Below are 24,015 nucleotides of genomic sequence, written 5' to 3'. Positions count from 1 at the left end.
TACTTAATATATATATAATATATATATCATATATATTTAGGCTGATTTGATAGTTTACTGCTGCCATACCACTATGTAAGAGCTAAGCAATGGAGCTCTGTAATATGCTCTTATGTCTTTATTTTGACTTTATATTACGTTCTAACCCTCCCTTTTTTCTGAGCCACTGTCAAAATTGGGCATTGTGCTTTCTTATTCTGTTCATACTCCACAAAAAAATGTAAAGTTACAAAAAGTAAATTAAACAAATACCAAAATCAATGTGCTCAGTACTCCAAAGGACCTTATACAAGGTCCTGGGGTGCTGGTATAATCCCAACTAACTAGAAGGCTAAGATGTGAAGATCAAGGTTCAAAGCTAGTCTGGACAGGAAAGCACATTAGATAATTATCTCCAATTAACCACCAAAATCTGGAAATTGAGCTGTGGTTCAAATAATAAAGCACTAGCCTTGAGCAAAAAAGCCAAGGGGCAGTGCCCAGGCCCTGAGTTCCAGGCCCTGAGTTCCAGCCCCAGTTCCCAGAGGGTGGGATGGGGTGGGGGCAGGGGGTGGAGGGAGTATTTCAAACCAGATGTGATGGCTCAAGGTTATAATCCCAGCACTCAGGAAATTGAAGATTATGAGTACAATGTCAGCTTGAGCTACATAGTAAAACACTGTCGCAAAAAAAAGAGCTATTTCAGTTAAATTTGATCTTCAAATATAAGAGTAAGATTACTAAAGATTACTAGAGTCATCTACTGTCATGGCTTCTTGATTGTGTCACTGCCAGTCTATAATTAATCTTGGAGAGACTATTCCATATGTTGAGGTTTCTACAACTACTCCTCAATAATCCTCTCAGATATAAAATAAATAATAAAATAAACAAAAAGCAGAGCTACAACCTACAGTAAACTTATTTATCGGTAATTTAGTTTACCTCAAAGAATTATTCTCTGCTTTTTGTCTGCCAAGTTCACTTTCAGTGTCCATTGCTTTTCTTGCTAGTGATTTCATTTCTTTTTCCACAGTGGTTATGGTTTCCTTCATCAAAGTCATATTTGACATTTGCTCCATACGTTCATCATCAAGCTACACAAGTAGAACGACAAGGTAGATTACTGCCATCACTAAAAAAGCCTCAGTAGTCTTTTTTCAGAGATACATTCCCTCTGTACAAACTGTGGTTCCTGGCAAATTGTGAATAGTCAGATGATCAAGTGAGACATGAATGATGCAGGAGGATTCATGGATGAAGGTAAGGACAGAATAGGGACAAAAATAAGCTATTGCACAGCTCTCTATAAGGCTTATAATATTATATTTGTCTATATTTTTCATGCTGGTTCATTTTGAGTACTTATATATAATAGTCTACTTGTAACAAGATTTCTTGTTACTTAACACTAATAAATTATGCATAAAGCAGAAGTATGAAAATAATTGGTTTTCTTCTACCTAGTGATTTTTACTTATAACAAAATGTTCTAAGTAGGTTTATAAATATATGCAATTAAACCTAGCAACAGGAAACAAAATTCTCTTAACTATTTATATAGTCATAACATCTCATATATTCAAGACATCTCAAGTGTTTGGCATTTTCATATCTGGCAATATTACCTTTAACAAAATAGGGAGACAGGGGCTGGGAATATGGCCTAGTGGCAAGAGCGCTTGCCTCCTACACATGAAGCTCTCGGTTCGATTCCCCAGCACCACATATATATGGAAAACGGCCAGAAGGGGCGCTGTGGCTCAGGTGGCAGAGTGCTAGCCTTGAGGGGGAAGAAGCCAGGGACAGTGCTCAGGCCCTGAGTACAAGGCCCAGGACTGGCCAAAAAAAAAAAATTGGGAGATAAGAAAGTTACTTTAAAAAGATTACAGGGCCAGGCACCAGTGGCTCCCAGTAATCCTAACTGTTCAGGAGGCTGGGATCTGAGGACATGGTTTGAAGACTTACTGGGCAGGAAAATCCTGAGACTCTTATCTTTAATTAACTAACTTTTTTAAAAAAAATGCTAGATCTGTGGTTCAGGTGGTAGAGCACTAGCTTTGAACAAAAATCCTCAGGGCCATCATTTAGGCCCTGAGTTCAAGCCCCAGGACTAGCACAAAAACATTTTTTTAATTAAAGGAAGAATCAGGTGTTGTGTGACACGTGCTTATAAGCCCAGCAAAACAGGTTAAGGCAAGATCTCAAGTACAAGGGTAACTTGGGCTATAAAGGGATATTTAGTTTCTTAGAGAAAAAAATGAATAAATAAAAAAATGAAGGAGGAAAGAGAGGAGAGAATGGAAAGACAGATAAGAAAAGGAAGGAAAGAAGGAAATAAGGGGGCTGGGGATATAGCCTAGTGGCAAGAGTGCCTGCCTCCGATACACGAGGCCCTAGGTTCGATTCCCCAGCACCACATATACAGAAAACGGCCAGAAGCGGCGCTGTGGCTCAAGTGGCAGAGTGCTAGCCTTGAGCGGGAAGAAGCCAGGGACAGTGCTCAGGCCCTGAGTCCAAGGCCCAGGACCGGCCAAAAAAAAAAAAAAAAAAAAGGAAATAAGGAAGGAGGGAGGGAAGAAGGATAGGTTCCCAATATTCCTCCCTGGGTGACACTGTTCAAAAGGAAATGTACTCATTATCTGACTTATGTAACTATAACCCCTCTGTACATCACCCTTACAATAAAATTTAAAACAACAACAAAAAACAACAATATCCCTCCCTGAGAATCATCTTAATGGTTTCTCACAACCTAATACACAAAAAACATTACTCATATTTTAGAAGGAAACAGTAAGCATAAATGCCATCTTAAATGTTTTAGGAATAAAAACACTACCATAGGAAAATGAGTTTCTCTGAATACAGAAAAAGAGGAAAGGAGAACGTTATTGAGAGTTTATAGTCAAAAATGATGTTTTACGTTATGAACTGTACACTCCAGCTCCTCTATCCTTTGTTCCAGGTGAGCCTTCTCATTAAATGCTGTCTCCTGAGCAATCTATTTTAAAAATAAAAACAAAATAAAGTGTTTTCAATGTCACTGCAGTGTGTTTCACATAAAATGAAAGGTGTGACAGATAAAATTCTTTCACACCTTTAGCCTTTCCCTCAGACTATCTCTCTCTGTGGTCATTCTTCTTAAATCAGTAAAGGCTACATCTCTCTCAGTTTCCACTCGCCGAAGAATAGCATGAGCTGTTGTTGATTTAGGAGATTTACAGGTTTTCATCATTTCTCGCCGAAGTCGGGCAATTTCTTCTTGTGCCTATAATTTCAAAACACAGATAAGGTTTAAAAAATGTATTAGCACAGATTAATTGTACAAATGGGTTTTGTTCATTTCTTTTGCCTTTTCAAGTTTTTATTTTCATACATTTTTGTATTAAAAAGAAAAGCATAATTACCACAAATTACAAAGGACTAAAGCAGGACTAGAATAGTGAATGATTCACTTCAGTCTGGAGAGCAGATATTCTCAATAATATGAATGTTATAATACAAGATTACTCAAGTATTTTACCTTTTTTTGTCCTTTTAAATGTGATGCCCTAGAGCACTTGGTAGATAATGTACTATGAGAGTATGGGGGAACATTTCTCTGCAAAGCCAGATGAGTTTTCCTCTCCAGTGAGAAATGGGTTGAAAGTTCTTATCTTCTCTGCTATCAACATGGATGTAGGAAGAGAGGATGGGGGTCTGAGGGAGAAATCAGGGACCCTTCCACACAAGTACTCTGGAATTTATTCAAGAGTCCCAGATGATCCAGACTAACTCCACCCAGACTTTTGGCAGCCCCCACCCACTCCCCCACTTCCAGGGCCTTCTGAGCAGCTTGCTTTCTTTTGTAAATCAACCATCAGAAAAGAGGGGGGGGGGGGAGCTACAATGGAACAAAACAAAAAAACTTTTTTTTTTTTTTTGCCAGTCCTGGGCCTTGGATTCAGGGCCTGAGCACTGTCCCTGGCTTCTTTTTGGCTCAAGCACTTTTACCACTAGGCCATATTCCCAGCCCACAAAAAAAAACATTTTTATAGCATGCATATATAATGTACTTTGACCGAATTCAGCCCATTTCTTTCTCAATATACTCTTTCCCATCTTCCCTCCTGTCCTGAAGATGGTTTTTGTTTTTTATGCCAATCCTTGGGTTTGAACTGATGGCCTGGGCACTGTCCCTGAAGGTGTTTTTTATTTTGTTTTGCTCAAGGATAGTGTTCCACCACTTGAGTCACAGTTCTACTTTCAGCTTTTTGGTAATTAATTAGAGAAAAGAGTCCTACCTGGGCTGGTTTCAAACTGCAATCCTTAGATCTCAGAGTCCTGAGTAGCTATAACATTACAGCAGTACACAGTACACCAGTGCACAGCTCCCTTAGAATTTTTTAAACAAATATTAAACTAACCATAAACATAACAATCTTATTTAGGCATTCAAATGCAAACCTGTAATATGCAAGCAGTAAAGAAGCAGCACGAGTTTTATTTTCATATGAGTTTATAAAATAAATGAAAATGAATAGGTTTTTATTTATTTATTTATTTATTTATTTATTTTTGGCCAGTCCTGGGGCTTGAACTCAGGGCCTGAGCACTGTCCCTGGCTTCTTTTTGCTCAAGGCTAGCACTCTGCCACTTGAGCCACAGCACCACTTCTGGCCATTTTCTGTATATGTGGTGCTGGGGAATCGAACCCAGGGCCTCATGTATATGAGGCAGGCACTCTTGCCACTAGGCCATATCCCCAGCCCCAGGTTTTTATTTATTTATTTATTTATTTTGGCCAGTCCTGGGCCTTGGACTCAGGGCCTGAGCACTGTCCCTGGCTTTTTCCCGCTCAAGGCTAGCACTCTGCCACTTGAGCCACAGCGCCGCTTCTGGACGTTTTCTGTATATGTGGTGCTGGGGAATCGAACCTAGGGCCTCGTGTACCCGAGGCAGGCACTCTTGCCACTAGGCTATATCCCCAGCCCCCAGGTTTTTATTTTTAAGACAAGGTCTTACTATGCAGCACACACTGGCCTCAAAATCGTGAACCTCCTGACTCAGTCTGTCAAGTACTAGGATTACAGGAGTACATTACCACACCAGGCTAAATCAATATATTTAAATAAAAGTTTGCTTTATTAACTTTTTTGGTAAGCTTTACTTTTTACCAAAATACAACATAAAATTAATTTGAAGGAAATCACTGCAACAGGAATGTTTTGCTAAGGAATATTTGATGTACTTTACCTATCCATTTTGTGACATAAATTTTATTTCAACACAATTCCGAACACTGGTTTAATTAACATCATCATAGTCTGTGTTCTCTAAGTACATATGCTGTTGTTATGACTTTTTATGATCTGGATACTTTTTTACTAACAGAAAGGCCCACTGGTTCTTACTGACAGCCCAACATAATCTCTGTACACTTTGTTCAAGGATTTCCCCAGGTCCATTGTTTGTAGATGGTCTTGTGTTTTGCTACATAATTCTCTTTCCTTCATCTCAGTTTTGATTCATCTAGTCTCTAAGTTTCAAGATCAAAAGCATCAAAGTTGTGTTTGGTGGCCACAGATTTGCACTGGGTTAGCACTGGTGTCTTCCTCCTCCATGTCTCAGAAATTGCCTTGGCCTCTACAGAGAGCAGGCTGGCAGGTTGGCCTTTGGTCTGTGTGGATTTTGTGAGTTGGAAAGGTTTGAACCCAAGGGCCAAACTGAATTTTAGACTGCACTTACAAGAGATGGTCAGGCCCAAGCCTTCTAAAATCTAAAAAAAACAAAGTTGTCACCTGCCTAAACCAGGGTACCAGTCTGCAAAAGCCAGTGTACTCAGAGTAAGCAACCGGGGAATACTGGGAGATTTCAAATGTCTCCAACCAGTCTGTGTAGAAATTTGCAGGCAACCCAGCAAGGAGGGAGGCTGAGAGACGCTACTGCAGCCTCGCCCAAATCCAACCTATCTCTCCTGCCTGGCTCCATCACAGAGACTAAGCCTGCTGATTCCAGATGGAAGTTACAAGCCACTGCAGGCCTACTGGAGCTGAGACTTTTACATTGTCCTGATCCTTTGCCCTCTTGACTGTTACTCATTTGTGTTCTCTTCCACCTGTCGGTAATGTTAGTCCCCACAAGTTAGACCACAAGGGGTGTATGAACAAAGAAATTATGTAACTTGGTTTCTAAGCTATTTTGCAACTAGATGCATTTGGTAAATAGCAAAAAGATGCAAAGTGTGAATTCTTGGCACAATGCTGGTGCTTATAATTCTTGAATTAAAAAGCTGTTGTTTGAGTTCAAAGGTTTTCTGAGAGTTAATGCAGACTATAGGAAATAGACCAAGGAACCCTAAAGTGCTAATCAGTTGCTGTTTGAAAATTCTCATCACATCTGCTGAGTTTTCTCATTGCAGAACTCTGGCAAGTATTTGTTTGTCTATTCTTAACAACTTACAGATAAGTTCTATTTCCGTTGGTCTTCTTGTTGCTTTAATTGGAGGGAAAAAGGGCTTTTGTGGCAAAGACTCCTTTGATTGCGGTTCAAAGCCAGCTCAGGCAGAAAAATGCCTCTGAGATTCCATCTCCCAACTAACCAGCAAAGAGCCAGGCTGGAAGATGGCTCAAGAAACTTTTATCTCTAACCAGCCAAGTAAATGCTGGAACTGGGAATTGTGATTCAAAATGGTAGAGTGATAGCTTGAGCAGAGGTGTTCAGAGACACTGCCTAGGCCTTGAGTTCAAACCCTGTGAATGCCAACTGGGATGGGCTACCCCAGCAACAGCACCTAGACCCCCAGGACAATGTCAGTCCTGACCATGAGGAACCGTTGGAGAGGAGTAAGAGGAGATGATGGAGTCACTTTATATTTGCCCTTTCAAAATTAATCAGAACCAGGAGATCAAGAGAATAGCTGCAAAAGACCTAGAATAGCCAAAGCAATTCTAGGCAAAAAAAAAAAAAGCAGTGCAGGGAGGTATCACAATACCAGACTTCAAGCTCTACTATAGAGCCATCATAACAAAAACAGCCTGGTATTGGTATAAAAACAGACCTGAAGACCAATGGATTAGAATTGAAGATCCAGAAATAAAACCGCACTCTTACAGTCAGCTGATATTCGACAAAGGAGCTAAAGACATACAATGGAATAAACAGAGCCTCTTCAACTATTGGTGCTGGGAAAACTGGGCAGCCATATGCAAAAAACTCAAAGTGGACCCTAGCCTAGCACCATGCACCAAGATCAACTCAAAATGAATCAAGGACCTCAACATCAGACCTGAATCCTTGAAACTACTGAAGGACAGAGTAGGAAAGACGCTAGAACTTATAGGCACAGGAAGGAACTTCCTGAATAGAGTCCCAGGGGCACAACAGTTAGGAGAGAGACTCAACAAATGGGACTACTACAAAATAAAAAGTTTCTGCACAGCTAAGGACATAGCCACCAAAGTAGAAAGATAGCCAACCATATGGGAAAGGATCTTTACCAGAATAGCAACAGACAAAGGCCTAATATCTGTCATCTACAGAGAACTAAAAAAACTAAGCCCCTCCAAGCCCCATAAACCAATTAGGAAATGGGCAAAGAAGCTAAAGAGAGACTTCACAAGAGAAGAGATAAAAATGGCAAAGAAACATATGAGGAAATGTTCAACATCCCTAGCAGTAAAGAAAATGCAAATAAAAACAACCCTGAGATACCACCTCACTCCATTGAGAATGGCCTATACTCTGAACTCAGACAACAACAAATGCTGGAGGGGGTGTGGGGAAAGAGGAACCCTTCTCCATTGTTGCAAATTAGTACAACCACTTTGGAGAACAGTATGGAGGTTTCTCAAAAAGCTCAACATAGACCTACCCTATGACCCAGCCATACCACTCCTAGGCATCTATCCTGAACAAAAGGTCCCAAGATATCAAAAAGACATCTGCACTTCCATGTTTATCGCTGCACAATTCACAATAGCCAAAATATGGAAACAACCCGGATGCCCCTCCACAGATGAATGGATCCAAAAAATATGGTACCTATACACAATGGAATACTACATAGCGATTAGAAATGGTGAAATACTGGTATTCGCAGGGAAATGGTCAGAACTTGAACAAATAATGTTGAGGGAGACAAGCCTAGAACACAGAAAACAAAAGGGCATGATCTCCTTGATATATGACTGTTAAGGAGGGGGGAGGGGGAGACAGTAGAGACCAAGCCTACGAAACCAAAAACGTCTTGTCAAATGGTATATCCCACAGGTTTGGGTCAGCGACCCTACATTATGTAACTAAAGCCAAACAACTACTCAACATATAAAGGTGAAAAATAGACATCTCAGGGCTGGGAATATGGCCTAGTGGCAAGAGTGCTTGCCTCCTACACATGAAGCTCTTGGTTCGATTCCCCAGCACCACATATATGTAAAACGGCCAGAAGTGGTGCTGTGGCTCAGGTGGCAGAGTGCTAGCCTCGAGCAAAAAGAAGTCAGGGACAGTGCTTAGACCCTGAGTCCAAGGCCCAGGACTGGCCAAAAAAAAAAAATAGACATCTCAGTGGATCACAATAGCTCAAAAGCTATGTATGTACGTTCATATAAGACTATTGTTGACATATTGTCTACTGTCGACATTACATTTAAAGCCCTAGGCGAATTTTCTTTGGCGTAGGCCACGTGGCTATTGTATATGTTCTTGGTACACTGTGTATTGTATATATGTCAACCTGACCTAGGGAAGGGAAAGAAAAACAGGGTGTAAGATATCACAAGAAATGTACATACTGCCCTACTATGTAACTATACCCCTTGTGCACAACACCTTGTCAAAAATTTTTGTTTAATTAATAAATAAATTTAAAAAAAGAGAAATAGCTGCTTACCCACCTAATGTACATTCCTGTCTACCTTCTAATTGGACAGGAACTTACATTCTTGCCTTTGTTTCCTGTTATGTCTTTATAGTAGCCTCTGACTGGTTACTTCAAACCAGTCCATTACCCAAAACCCTAGACACTCCTCCCTTCTTGCCCCCAGTCCAGTTATTTCTCTTTCCTTATAATGGGCCACAATTGGGCATATGCTCCAAATAGAACTTTTCTGGCTGTGGCCAGGGTATGTTCTCCCATGTCATTCATGTTAACCGGTCTTGTAACCTTGTCAGCCTTTTGCCTAACCTTTTCAAAAGTTGCTTTTTAAGAGGATAACAACCCTCACCCAGGATACCATCTAGGAACATGCAGTTCAAGGCCATCCTGTTACTACAGGCAACTGAAGACTTCACTTGCACTGCCCTGCCTAGCGCAGATCTGGATCCTAAAGACCCCAGCCCCAGAGACTCCTTGACAAGCCCAAGCCAGCTGACACTCGTTGGCTCTAGTACCTTTAAGTATTTCTGTTAACTCCTCCTCAGGTTCCTGTAATCCTAAAATGAAGCTGGAAAAGCCTTACTTCCTCCTTCAGGATATGGGAAGTCAAGGCAATCTCAGGTCTTTGACAGCCTTTTCTGGAAATTAATCCCTCTCTCGCTTATTATGCTCCTGGACCCCCAAGCAACAACTTTTGTCTTTTACTAATTGTGCCTCACATTTCAGATAACTCTTCTCATGGAAAAGATGAGGACCTTCACCCACCAAACTGTCAAGCAAATACTTCCTGGATGGTACCCAGTCAAACGACAGATCAGGGACCCCTTACTACTTTGCCCCTTTACTGCAGGAAGTAGCTCCAGAAGAATAGACCTCGGCCCATACTCTTCGCCTGGTACCCCTAGTTATTATTATTAAACAACAAAGGAGGGATTTTCCCCCACCTTAGGCCCTAGGGCCTCCCACTAGCCCCCAGCTCTACCCAGACCTGAACTCCTCCCTTCCCTAGAGCTATAGTTGGACACTCCCGTTCACCACCCAGGCCTACCTGACTCCCCTCTAGCCCCTGAGTTACAAGCTACCACCTGGATTAGGTGCAGATGCCATACTGCTCCTCTTCCAAGGGAGATATGGCCCCACTAATAAACCTCCTTATAAACCTTCTTCTCCTGTCTGTCTGTGACTATCTCCATGTGGTCCCCTGGGATGACTGGGGCAGATTCTTTCTTTAGACAAGTGATCTACCTCTTGAGTCACACACAAACCCATCCTTTTATGCTTTAGCTACTTTTCCCACATTTTCCCCCAGGGCCTGTATCAGAACACAATCCCCTTTTCTATGTTTATCTAGTGGGGAATGTAGCCATACATCACTATGCATGGTTTGTATGTTGAGATGGTAGTCTCACTAACATTTTACCTGGGCTAGTTCCAAATCACTATCTTCCTGATATCTGACTCACAAGTAACTGGTTACAGGTATGTGCCCTCATACTCTGTCCCCACCATTCTTATTCAAAATTAAGACTCATTTTGTGTATGTATACGATCTTTTATAGAATATAGAAATAACTTCTATGTATTATCTCTATTCACTTGTATATGTACTCATGCTCTTATTATTTTTGAACTGTATTATTTTTCATTAAGAATATTTTAAGAACAGGGCCAGGGATGTAGCTCAGAGGTAAAGTACTTGATTAGCATGCCCAAGTCCCTGGGTCTAATCCCAGCACCACAATAAAAAGTAAAATCTCAGCCAGATATTGTGGCACAAGTTTGTAATCCTTTCCTCTTGGGAGGTAGAGACAGCAGGATCATGAGTTTGAGATTAGATAGGGCAAAGTTATTCAAAATACAAATATAAAACAAAAGGGGTGGCAAAAGGGGTGGGGATATGGCTCAAGAGATAGAACACTTGGCTAGCAAACTCAAGACACTGTGTTCAACCCCCAATAATGCAAAAAATAAAAATTAAAACAGCCAGGCACAGTGTCTCAAACCTATAATCCTAGCTATTTAGGAGGCTGAGATCTGAAGATCATGGTTCAAAGGCAGCCTGGGCAGCAAAGTCCATGAGACTCTTATCTCCAATTAACCAGCAGAAAACCAGAAGTGTCACTGTGGCTCAAAGTGGTTGAGTGGTAACCTTGAGAAAAAAGGCTCATGGACAGTGCGCGGGCCCCAAGTTCAAGCCCCACAACTGATCAAGAAAACACACACACACACACACACACACACACACACACACAGACATATATATGGGTGTGTGCATATATTTGACAAATGTAAATGTAAATTGGAAGTTTTAAGCACTCTCATAAAACCTAAGAAGAATAAGAAATTCCCAGAAGTAAATGTTATTATTTATATAATTATTCTCTTAAAAATAAGTTACCTGTTCATAAAGAAGAAAGGTCTTGTCTCTCTCAGACGTAAGAACCTTGACATTACCCTGAATTTCTGCCAAATGCCGCTCATATTTTTCCAACATGCATTTAAGTTCTTCACGATCTCTTGCTGTATTCTTCAAAAGCTCAACATCACAGTTTGCACCCTACGATATTATTTAAGAAATCTGAAATTCTTCATTCACATATGGTACTAATGAAAAGCTGCTACTGACAGCAGTACATAATCTTAAATAAGTATGACTACATAATCAAAGGAAAGAGAAAATAAATAATAAAGAAAATAAATAACAAAATCACCTTCGCTTTATAACAGTTTCATCCCAAAGTGTTCAAAATTTGTCATACCCCCAGCAACTCATACTGAGAATAACCAGTATTGTCCACTATGTCACCAACAAGACCTCTGTCTCTCAAACTCTTTAACATAACAATTCATGTCAAACCAAAATGATTAGGTAAATCAAAGGATAAAAGCCAATGCTTAAGCAACAAGTTCTAAAATACTTTTTAGTTTTCAAACCTACCCGGGAAGATGGAGATGGGCGTCTTGGACTTTTTGATCTACTTCTGATCATTTTTCTCAAATTTTGAGCTTCACTTTTATAGTATTCTTTGTCTGCTTCTAAGGTCTTGACAAAGGAATCAAGTCTAGAAGGAGATTTATTTTGTGCTTTTTCAGTCTCTAAAATTATCTTTTCAAGGAGAAAAAAAATTAGGCCATTATTTCTATGAAAATACAACATCTTTTGTAAATGAAAACAAAGAGGAACTTTAAAAATATAAATTTTGTGTTTTAAAAATAGGGCATTTAAAATAATCCAGTAATAATTTTATAAAAACAATACTTTTTTTTCATTACTCCTGAATATTTTAATTTTACTAAAAGTATCCTAAACTGGGCACTAAGGGTTTATGTCTATAATGCTAGCCACTCACAAGGCTGAGATCTGAAGACTGAGGCTTGGAACCAGCCCAGACAAATCTCCAAGAAAAAGTTTGCTAAATTATTTTTTAGGGGCTGGGGATATAGCCTAGTGGCAAGAGTGCCTGCCTCGGATACAGGAGGCCCTAGGTTCGATTCCCCAGCACCACATATACAGAAAACGGCCAGAAGCGGCGCTGTGGCTCAAGTGGCAGAGTGCTAGCCTTGAGCGGGAAGAAGCCAGGGACAGTGCTCAGGCCCTGAGTCCAAGGCCCAGGACTGGCCAAAAAAAAAAAAATTATTTTTTAGGAAAAAGATGAAATTACAGCACGGTTCAAGTGGTAGAATGACCCAGCCATGAGTAAAAAGCCAATGAGATTGTGAGGTCCTGAGTTCCAACACACAAACTAAATTCACTTGTTATACAAGCATTCTACCACTTGTGCCATGTCTCAGCCCTGAAATAACAATAATAATCTCTAAGTATTTTGTTCAATAATTGGTCAAATGAATCCTAGATATTCCATATTTTCAAGTATATTCTTGTGAACTCCACTTTAACATGTTTTAAAACATTTCTTTTACTATATTTATTAAGCAAGGAAAAATTACATACTTTCTGACAGACTGTTTAAATGTTAAGATTAAAATGTTTCAAATAAAAGAGTTTTCATTTCACATTATTAGATAAATAAAACATATGAGAGGAATGAGGGTCAAAACATACATGGGTTTTTTGTGGCAAAGTAAAAGATAGTTACTTAACATATTTTATGGAAAATGTACTTACAGATCTAAACTTTCTTACTGTATCTTCTAATACTGTTATATTATTTTTCTGGCAAATGATTTCAATCTGAAAAATGAGAAGTAATTTTTGTTATTTAAAGATGCTTCTGTATAATTGGAAAAAGAATCAAGATAGAAAGAAGCCATTTCACAATAAAACCATGAAGACTGTACATTAAGGAAAAGGTAATCTACTTTATGCTCTGATGGTAAAAGAATTTAGGATGAAATATGGAAGTTTCTTTATCCAGTGTTGTACATAAAAACTTTACAAAATCATTTCCCATACATTAGGCCAAAATGTTAATATTAGTTTATATTTCTAAAGATCACAGTAAGGGGACTGGGGATATGGCCTAGTGGCAAGAGTGCCTGCCTCATATACATGAGGCCCTGGGTTCGATTCCCCAGCACCACATATACAGAAAATGGCCAGAAGTGGCGCTGTGGCTCAAGTGGCAGAGTGCTAGCCTTGAGCAAAAAGAAGCCAGGGACAGTGCTCAGGCCCTGAGTCCAAGCCCCAGGACTGGCCAAAAAAAAAAAAAAAGATCACAGTAAGAGGCTGGGAATATGGCTTAGTGGTAGAGTGCTTGCCTAGCATGCATGAAGCCCTGAGTTTGATTCCTCTGCACCACACAAACAGAAAAGGCCAGAAGTGGCAGTGTGGCTCAAGTGGTAGAGTGCTAGCCTTGAGCAAAAAGAAGCCTGGGACAGTGCCCAGGCCCTGAGTTCAAGCCCTGGGACTGACCAAAAAAACAGCAACAAAAAAAAAGACATAGGTTGAGGAATCCAAAGGTCTAACTTTTCTAAACATTTAACAAGATTTATGGAAATGAAATCTAACAAGTGGAAACATGTTTTTTTTTGTTGTTGTTGTTATTGTTGGTGGTGTTTGTTTTTGCTTTGGGTTATTTTTTTTTCCTTTTGTAGGTGGCAGGGATAGGAGGGGGAAACTAGGGGTGAGGAGTGAAGGAAGGAGTGACACTGTCCAAAGAAAGAAATATACTTATTACCTGACTTTAGAAATGACTCCTCTGTATAATATAATAATTAACAATAAAATTACGTTTTAAAAAAGACATGGGTCTAGTATGGATACTGTGCAAAGATTTCCATAGTATATTAGGTATTAAGTTTCAGCACAACAGAATATCTAGGATGGTACTTTCTAACAGAAATAAATTTATAGAGCCAGTGGCTCACACTTGTAATCCTAGCTACTGAGGAGGCTCAGATCTGAGGATCATGGTTTGAACCCAGCTTTGGCAGGAAAGCCCTTGAGACTATTATCTTCAACTAACTAACAAAAAGGCCAGAAGTGGAGCTGTGGCTCAAGTGGTAGTGTGAAAAAAAGAAAGGGAGAAAAAGAGAAGAAAGAAAATAAATGAGAGTGAAACTCTGGGTTCAATTCCTCAGTACTATATATATAGAAAAAGCCAGAAGTGTCGCTGTGGCTCAAGTGGCAGAGTGCTAGCCTTGAGCAAAAAGAAGCCAGGGACAGTGCTCAGGCCCTGAGTTTAAGCCCCAGAACTGGCACCAAAAAAAAGGAGGAGGAGAAGGAAGAGGAAAGAGGAGGAAAGAATAAGGAGGAAGGAGAAAGAGGAAGGAGGAGGAGGAGGAGGAGGAGGAGGAGGAGGAGGAGGAGGAGGAGGAGGAGGAGGAGGAGGAGGAGGAGGAGGAGGAAAGGGAGGAAGGAAAGAAAGTGAATGAGAGAAAGAGACAGAAGGGAGGAGGGAGGGAGGGAGGGAGGGAGGGAGGGAGGGAGGGAGGGAGGGAGGGAGGGAGGGAGGGAGGGATGGGAAAGGAAAGAGACTGAACACAATTCCTAGATATAGATGAAAAATAACCAGTAGTAGGCAAGCAGAAGATTATGTCTAAGCAGAGCAGGTATGATTGTGGTAGATGCTATTTTCTACACTCTACTATGTGGACTAAAATCTATCATCCTCATCCTCATCCTCATGTGGCCTGGAAATTGAATTAAGGGAACAGGGCATGTTATGCAAGCACTCTACCACTGGCTCAAAGTGGTAGAGTGCTTGCCTTTAGCAAAAGAGCTCACAGAGAGCAGCTAGACCTTGAGTTCAAGCCTCATGACTGACACCCACACACACACAAAATAAGAAAACCTTAAAGTATGAAGTACAGCCAGGTGCAGTGGTTCATGGCTGTAACCCTAGCTACTCAGGAAGTAGAAATCAGTAGGCTCAAAGTTAGAGTCCAGCTGGGCACAAAGAAAGACACAATCTCAACCATTAAGACAAACAAAATATTACACACCTTGTGGTTCCAACTATATGCTCTCAAAGATAGAAGGATCAAGGTCTGAGACCAGCCTCAAACAGAAACCATGAGAGCTTTCCTTAAAAATTAACTAAGGCAAAAATGGGCTGGGCATATGACTTAAGTGGCAGAGGCCTACCACAAAAAGCATGAAAAATAAATTATGGGGGCTGGGAATATGGCCTAGTGGCAAGAGTGCTTGCCTCCTACACATGAAGCTCTCGGTTCGATTCCCCAGCACCACATATATGGAAAACGGCCAGAAGGGGCGCTGTGGCTCAGGTGGCAGAGTGCTAGCTTTGAGTGGGAAGAAGCCAGGGACAGTGCTCAGGCCCTGAGTCCAAGGCCCAGGACTGGCCAAAAAAAATAAATAAATACATTATGTGAGTGATAATTGAAGATGGAAATAAATCTGTTTGTAAATATCTAAAGAGAGAATTGGGGAAAGGATTAACATTCTACTTACAGAACATTCCTGTTGCTTTAAAATCTTTGGCACATTTTACATAAAAAGTTTTCTCAGAAAAAAAATCTTCAAAGGAATAAAATGTGAGAAATATAATTTAACCCGTAATGTAGGTTTTAGCTATGTCAAAGCTAAAAAACTTTCAAATGACAAGAATGTCATTTCCCCACAAAATTGATAATCACAGAAATAAAAATTTCAGTGATAAATTTAGTACCTTTGCTTCTTCAAGTTCCTTTTTGGCGGAATCCACCACAAAAAAATTCTCTTTTTCTAGTTGCTCTGTTAGTTGGTCGATTTTAATTAATTCATTACAAAGATGCTCATTGTGGTTGGTTAAATCGTCTACTTGACTGCTTACCACCTCCTTACTATCCAAGAGTTTCCTAACATATTCTTCCAAGTCATGATTTGTCTGTTTGAGATCTTCAATCTGTTATCATTAAAAAGAAAATAATCACATTAAAAGACTTCCTTGGCTTCCTTTTGAGAACAACTACTAAGGTGATTGGTGTCAGAAAGGGAGATATGCTTCTCTGGAAAGGTGACCTAAGTACATAATTTTTTTGTACCTTCTGAAGTCTGTACCAAGAGAATATATTACCTATCTGAAAAATATTTTAAAGTACATATTTATTGTGGCACTAGGTACCAAGCAAAGTGGTAGAGGCTCTGACAAGGAGCCCATTTCAAGTCCCAGTACCAGGGAAAAGGGAAATAAAAATAACTTAAGTACTATTACTTTTTTTTTTTTTTTTTTTTTGGCCAGTCCTGGGGCTTGGACTCCGGGCCTGAGCACTGTCCCTGGCTTATTCTTGCTCAAGGCTAGCACTCTGCCACTTGAGCCACAGCGCCACTTCTGGCCGTTCTCTGTATATGTGGTACTGGGGAATCGAACCCAGGGCCTCATGTATACAAGGCAAGCACTCTTGCCACTAGGCCATATCCTCAGCCCCAGTACTATTACTTTTTAACCAAACTACTCAACACTCAAATATTATATCCTATATAATATAACCACAGTTCTGTAATTAAATGTCATTGAAGTATTTTAGAATTAAATTTTCTTGAGGGTTTTTGTTTGGGGATAGGGGGTTGTGCTGGTACTGGGGCTTGAACTCAGGGACTCAAGCTGGCACTTGGCTTTTTTGCTCAAGACAGTGTTCTCATTTGAGTCACACCTCCACCTCCTAGAATTAAATTTGTAGTTACTATTATAAAAGCACATTAACTCTTTAGAAAAGTCCTTTCGAACATAGTAACTTACTTGACTAAGCAAAATATCAACTCAATCAAGTATCTGCTGACTAATATGAAGGATCACAGCTTTCCTTCCCAACCCACTACGAAACCATCAACACATGAAGAAAGGGGCCTGTTCTAGCACGAAGGTATGCAAATGCCTTTAAAGGAAACAAAACAAAACAAATTAGACCCAATAAACAACAATTATGTCAAGAATAATATTAAAATTCTAAAAATTCAGTTAAACTAGATATCTACCCTCACATAACTTACATTAAAGAAATACAGTATGTTATAATAAAAATACTTAAGAGACAAAACAATTGCACAAACACTTCTCCATAATGTTTGTCCATTATGTACTAGTAGTTATTTATTAAGCTCTACTGTGTTCAGGACACTATGTTGGTATTCTATAGAAGAGGGGAAATAAAACTTCTCAAACCCAACCAAACTGGAAGAAGTAGTTTAAGTCTTTAAGAAAGTTCTAAATTGCTAAAACCACATCTCTTAATTCTAACTTAGTCTTGCCCTACCCTTGAATTTTCAAGTAACTATAGCTATATTTCCTTCCACACCATTAAAATTGTCCATTTACTTTAAAAGTATAAACTTTATAATCTGTCACTATAGAATATTCTACAGGCTATTAATTATCTTTTAACTAAGTATGCACAAAAATGCCATTTATTATCTCCAGTTAATATAGACTATGGCACATGATCTGTCTTTTTTTTTTTCCCCCAGTTCTGGGCTTTTTTTTTTTTTTTCTCAAGACTAGCACTCTGCCACTTGAGCCACAGCGCCTCTTCTGGCACTATATATGTGGTGCTTGGGAATCGAACCCAGGGCTTCATGTATACAAGGCAAGCACTCTTGCCACTAAGCCATATATATTCCCAATCCCATGATCAGTCATTTTAATCCAACCTTTGCTTTGGCATTTAGTAAAGCACCATTATTTATCAGACTTAAGGTAAAGGGTCTCAATTATCAAAATCAGAAAAAAGAATGAAGAAGGTTTATAAAGCAAAAAGTAAACTGTAAACACACTAACTCTTTAAGACATTTTTTCAGAGCTGGCCTGACTTTTTAGTTGTTTTTTGCTTGTTTGTTTTTTTGTTTTTTTTGGCCAGTCCTGGGGCTTGGACTCAGGGCCTGAGCACTGTCCCTGGCTTCTTTTTGCTCAAGGCTAGCACTCTGCCACTTGAGCCACAGCGCCACTTCTGGCCGTTTTCTGTATATGTGGTGCTGGGGAATCGAACCCAGGGCCTCATGTATATGAGGCAGGCACTCTTGCCACTAGGCCATATCCCCAGCCCCTGGCCTGAGTTTTTAAAATAGCTCTTACACTCCTCTCTTTTGGTCTATTCACATATATTGATTTAAAAAACTGAAAATGCAAAATTAAGTCACTTCTATAGGCTTATAGGGCTTGATCATACTCTAAATATGATGAAAATGTCACAATTTTAGTTCTACTTACCTGTCCAACCTAACTTCCTATCATCAGCAATCCTACCATCAGCAAGATATATTCCTAAGCTCCAGCCATACTATAAGAAACAATCACACTAAACTCATTTTAGGCAAGTTATCGTGATGTTATACATTGTATGGCATAGAACCTTCCTTAGGAATATCTTCAGGGAAAACTTCAATATAGCCTCAATTTTAGGCAAATACATTCATCTTTTGGAAACTTTGTTCTTACCCTAATAGCCATGGGATATTTAATATTCCCTTTTTGCATTACCTCATAGAACTTAAAAAATATACAGTCCAGCTATAACAACTTGCACAGAACCAGACAATGATCTTTTTGCTGCTCCTCACAGGCTGTCACAAATTGCAGTTTGTTTATCCCACATTGTATAGCTAGCAAAATCTATTAGTGATGGAAGCAGGTGAGACAATAAAGGTAGGATAAAAATTTTTTGAAAACATGTACTTTGCCTATCTACCTGTTTTTTGCTTGTGTGGTATCTACTGTGCCTCACTTTTCAGCAGCAAAAGAACATAAAATGTTTGCACCCCTCCTTCTGTAGCAGGAGGAGTTCAATGCTTCTCTCTTCCCATATGTATTAAGATAAAGCATCTGGCATAAGCTTTATCTTGTTGGCATTTTATAATATGTATTAAAGTATTTCTTATTTCCTTGCCCCTTCCAATGATTTGTAAGCAACACAAATAGCATTCATTTCTTTATCATGCATTATATGTTATATGCATCTAGTACTCACATTATTATTAAATGAATAAGACAAATAAATCACTAGTAAATGGATACTCCTCTTACCTCAAACAACCACACTCTACTTTTACTTAATTCCAAAACACAAGTACTTTAGAGATTCAGTCTAGAATAACAGGAGGGTTACAGACTTTGAACTTTGGTAGTTAAATATAAATCTGCTCTAGTTCTTTAACAGTTACTGTAACTATGGCAAATTATTTCTTTCTTGGTCCTAAGAGATGCATCTGGTTTCAGAAAAATAAATTAGGGTGTCTTGATCCCCATCTGCTAAATGGAGAGAATCCTTAAAACTTGCAAATTGTAGTTAACTAAAAAGCTCATATGAAGTTTGTGAAATTGTTCATATTTAACAAGTAGATTTTTAAACCCAACTTTTGCTGGGTATAGTGGCTAATATCTATGATCTTGGGAGGCAAAGAATGGAAGCATTATTGTTTGACAACTGTATGAGTAAAAAGTTTTCAAGACCCCATCTCAACCAGAAAGCTGAATGAAATAGTATATGCCCGTGGTCCCAACTATGTGAGGGGGTATAGGGCAATCCAAGGCTGGACCTAAGTGCAAGATCCTACTGGAAAAATAACTAAAGAAAGCAAAAGGATGAGGGTGTGGCTCAAGTGGTAGAGTGCTTGCCTAGCATTATTGTACATATGAGATACACTTGAATGTTAGGAAATATATCTATTTGGGGGTCTCTAGTAACAGATCCTAAATTTATGAGATCTAAAGATTGCATTTTTGTCAGTGCTGTATAATTATCAAGATTCTATGTTTCACTCCAGAGGTAAAGACCAAAGTGTTTTATATACACATATATGTACATATAACATCAATGATGCTAATTGTTGCTGGCTTCTGTGTGTTAAATGCATTTATGTTCTTCATGTATTTATCTTTTAAAGTAAAAATCTTAGGAAAACAATTCACCAAACAGGTATCCTCGGGCTGGGGATATAGCCTAGCGGCAAGAGTGCCTGCCTCGGATACAGGAGGCCCTAGGTTCGATTCCCCAGCACCACATATACAGAAAACGGCCAGAAGCGGCGCTGTAGCTCAAGTGGCAGAGTGCTAGCCTTGAGCGGGAAGAAGCCAGGGACAGTGCTCTGGCCCTGAGTCCAAGGCCCAGGACTGGCAAAAAAAAAAAAAACAGGTATCCTCCACATTAAAACTTGCTATTGATGCTAGTCTTTTGCAAGGTTGTGTCCCTATAATAAGCTTGATGAGCCGGGTGCCTGGTGGCTCATGCCTGTAATCCCAGCTAGTCAGGAGGCTGAGATCTGAGGACTGCAGTTCAAAACCAGCCGTGACAGAAAAGTCCCTTAAGACTCTTATCTCAAATAAACTACTCAGAAAAAGCTGGAAGTGGCACTATGGCTCAAGTGGTAAAGTAGAGACTCAAGGACAGTGCCCAGGCCCTCAGTTTAAGCCCCAGGACTGGCAAAAAAAAAAACAAAACAAAACTACTAGCTTGCTGATGCTGATATGATAATGTCCATCATCATTATTATCCTAAAATGCTGTATGAACTCAAAATAACTAGACCTTTCTGCCAGTTGCTAAACTTGTAAACATTCTAGCCATGGCCACTGTAAATTTTTTTGCATTTAAGACGTCGTTAGGACAACTCTTATAAGTACTCGGTCTTCAAAAATTTGACTTTGACTTCCCCTTCTGTAAAAAATTTCAGTCCCAAGTTCTTGAGTAGAAAATTACAGGTAGCAGTTAGCTACTTATGAGGTAGTGATGGGGAAATGCAAAGGAAACTTGAAATGGAGAATCTTTGGATCAGTGCATCCATGCTGAGATCCCTGCTCTCTTTTCCATTGTCTTCTTGCTTATCTGGCAAAAGCTAAAGTTTTCTAGATGTAGGCTTCTGGTTCTACATGCTTGTAAAATACCTGTGAAATGTAAAGGTTGACCAGCAGAGAGGAATTGATAAGGAGAAGGCCTGATATAGCCAGATCCTCTTCAAGACTGAGTTTGTTCTGGAATGCATTTAACTTATTCAGAGGAAAACTAAAGCCTTGGTCTAATATTGTTACAATAGGCTGCTTTGACAGAGAATTGTTCTTTCTCCATGTCGTAATCTCATGTTACTTTTAAAATTTCTCCCTCCTCTCCCATGGTAGGGTAATGAGTGATTTATGATTTTCTTGGGGAAGGACTTAATGCTATAAATCCCTTAAATTTCAATAAAAGCTTGAATCAACATATAAATAATAGTTGTTCTCAATGAGAACACTCTGAGAATGACTCATTTTCACCTCTAAATAAACTTCATAATTGTTTGTGTGTACATGGTGTACACACAAAGAGCATGTGTGTTTTCTGGTCCTTGGGCTTGAACTCAAGACCTCATGCTCTTACTTGGCTTTTTTACTCAAGGGGATGGCTCTACCATTTAAGCCACAACTCCACTTCCTGGGAATTTGTTTTGTCTTTCTGGTTAATTGGAGACAAGTTTCACAGTTTTCTCATGGGCCAGCTTCAAACCTCCATCCCTTGAGTAGCTAGGATTAAAGGCCTGAGCCACCAGTGTTCAACTTAAACTTTAGTACTTTTAATAAACTTTGATGTTATTCTTATTTTTAAAAAGATTATATTTGGAAGTCCAAATTATCATTTTTTTTAATGAATCACACTTTTGGTATTATACCTTTTGGGGGTTTTATTTGCCAGTCCTGGGGCTTGAACACAGGGCCTGGGCACTCTCCCCTCTACCAACTGAGCCATAGTGCCGCTTTCAACGTTTTCTGAGTAGTTTATTGAAGATAACAGTCTCACGGATTTTCCTGCCTAGGCTGGCTTCAAACCGTGATCCTTAGATCTCAGCCTCCTGAGTAGCTAGGATTACAGGCCTGAGCCATGAATGTCCAGCTTGACTAGGTGTTCTTCACCAAGCCCAAGTCCTAAAGATTTTTTTCCTGTTATCTCCTACAGGTTTTACAGTTTTATGCTTTAAAACTAAATGTATGGCCTATTTTTCAGTTAATTTTTGCATAAGTTGTAAAGTTTAGGTGGAAGTTCACTTTTTCTGCTACTAGGTATCCAGTTTTTTTAGAACCAAGTTGAAAAAAAACTATCTTTTTCTTAACGAAATGTATCTCTGAATCTGTTCTGGCAAAATAGATGCATTCCTAGATAACATCAATATACCTAAACTGAGCTAAGAAGAAATAAACCACTTAAACAGATCCATAACAAGTAATTAAATTAAAATGGCAATATAAGACCTTTCACCTAAGTCAAGTCCAGTTCCTCGTAGTTTTTCATAACTGACTTCTACAAGCCCTTTAAAGCAAAACTAAGACCAATAGTACTCAAACTCAACAAAACAGAAAGCGAGGGATCACTACCAAACTCATTCTATGAAGGCAGCATTACACTTATCTCAAAACCAGAGACCCAACAACAACAAAAAATAATTGTATCGTTGTTTGCTCTTTATCTCTACCAATATACAGTTTTGAGTACTGAAGCTATAAACTGAGTGTTGAAACTGAGAAGAATGATCCTTTGCAGTTTGTTCTTTTTCAAGTGTTTTTGTTGGGATTTTGATAGAATTGCATTAAACCTACATGTCAATTTGGGAAGAATTGATATCTTCACTAAGCTGACAAATCTAATCCGTGAACCTGTCTCTCCAATTATGTAAATTATGTAAAGTCTGTACTTACTTTGTTAGACCAGGTAATATGAAAAAAAGGGACATTTCATTTCTTTGTTTGGGTATGTCTGTCTTTTGACCTGGCTAATCATCATAATTGATTACGCTACTTATACACAGCATAAACCTGGTTCATGCTTTTAAATTGACTTTGCTAGTCTCTTTCAATTTGTAGGTTCAAACTATATTTCATGTAAGCATATATTTTAAGGCTTAAGCATGACTTCTGATTTTTTTTTTCCAGTCCTGGGGCTTGAACTCAGGGCCTGGGCACTGCCCCTGAGCTTCTTTGGCTCAAGGCCAGCACTCTACAACTTGAGCCACAGCACCACTTCCAGCTTTTTCTGTTTATGTGGTACTAAGGAATCGAACTTAGGGCTTCATGCATGCAAGGCAAGCACTCTACCATTAAGCCACATTCCCAGCCAGACTTTCTGTTTTGTTTTTTTTTTCAAGTTGTTTTGTTTTTGTTGCCAGTCCTAGGGCATGGACTCGGGGCCTGAGCACTGTCCCTGGCTTCTTTTTGCTCAAGGCTAGCACTCTACTTCTTGAGCCACAGAGCCATCTGGCTTTTTTCTACATATGTGGTACTGAGGAATGTGTAAGAGGCGAGCACTTTACCACCAGGCCATATTCCCAGCCCAATTTCTGATTTTTGTTCAATTTTGTGGGTCTACACACATGCACGTACGTGTACACACACACACACACACACACACACCCTCTTTTTGGTAGCATTTGAGTCTGAATCCAAGTTTCTTCTGCTTGCAAGGCAAGTACTGTACTGTTGAGCCACAATTCCAGCTTTGCTTTCTGAGGGTTATTTTTGGGGTCTTTACTTTCTGACTGCCCTCTATATGCACTGAGAACATTTTCAAACATAATTTTGAACACTAAATTTAAAAATAATGGAAATTATATTGCATTTACCAATAATTTTGATCTCCATGGTGTTCCTGTTTTGTCTTGTTTTGTTGATGGTAATGGGGTTTGAATAAAAGGTCCAGAACTTATTCAGCTTGCTTGCTCAATTGGTGCTGCTCTACCATTTGAGGCACAACTACTTCTTTCCTAGTTAGAAAAATTCCTTTAGCTATTGCTTTAGGGTAGCTCTATTGACAAGTTTTCAGTTTTGC

General features: G+C 39.4%; 1 protein-coding gene across 7 annotated transcripts in view; it reads right to left on the bottom strand.

Annotated features, from left to right (window-relative positions):
- Positions 1 to 24,015, bottom strand: part of Tsga10 (testis specific 10) — an 89,795-nt gene that overhangs the window by 50,921 nt on the left and 14,859 nt on the right. For 5 of the 7 annotated variants that reach the window (XM_048352262.1, XM_048352261.1, XM_048352263.1 and 2 more), the window contains exons 3-9: positions 15,928 to 16,143; positions 12,963 to 13,028; positions 11,775 to 11,942; positions 11,235 to 11,393; positions 3,080 to 3,250; positions 2,906 to 2,983; positions 925 to 1,076 (exon numbers count right to left, since the gene is read on the bottom strand). In XM_048352262.1, the coding sequence (XP_048208219.1) occupies positions 925 to 1,076; positions 2,906 to 2,983; positions 3,080 to 3,250; positions 11,235 to 11,393; positions 11,775 to 11,825 (611 nt within the window). In that variant the 5' untranslated portion in view covers positions 11,826 to 11,942; positions 12,963 to 13,028; positions 15,928 to 16,143. Of the gene's footprint in view, positions 1 to 924; positions 1,077 to 2,905; positions 2,984 to 3,079; positions 3,251 to 11,234; positions 11,394 to 11,774; positions 11,943 to 12,962; positions 13,029 to 15,927; positions 16,144 to 24,015 lie in introns of those variants that run through there. The other 2 variants (XM_048352259.1, XM_048352264.1) reach the window with 2 other exon arrangements.

Source organism: Perognathus longimembris, chromosome 8 (genome assembly GCF_023159225.1).
Source record: "Perognathus longimembris pacificus isolate PPM17 chromosome 8, ASM2315922v1, whole genome shotgun sequence".
Lineage (NCBI taxonomy): Eukaryota > Metazoa > Chordata > Mammalia > Rodentia > Heteromyidae > Perognathus > Perognathus longimembris.
The sequence above is the reverse complement of the archived record's forward strand: the minus strand, read 5'-3'. Positions and strand labels throughout refer to the sequence as shown.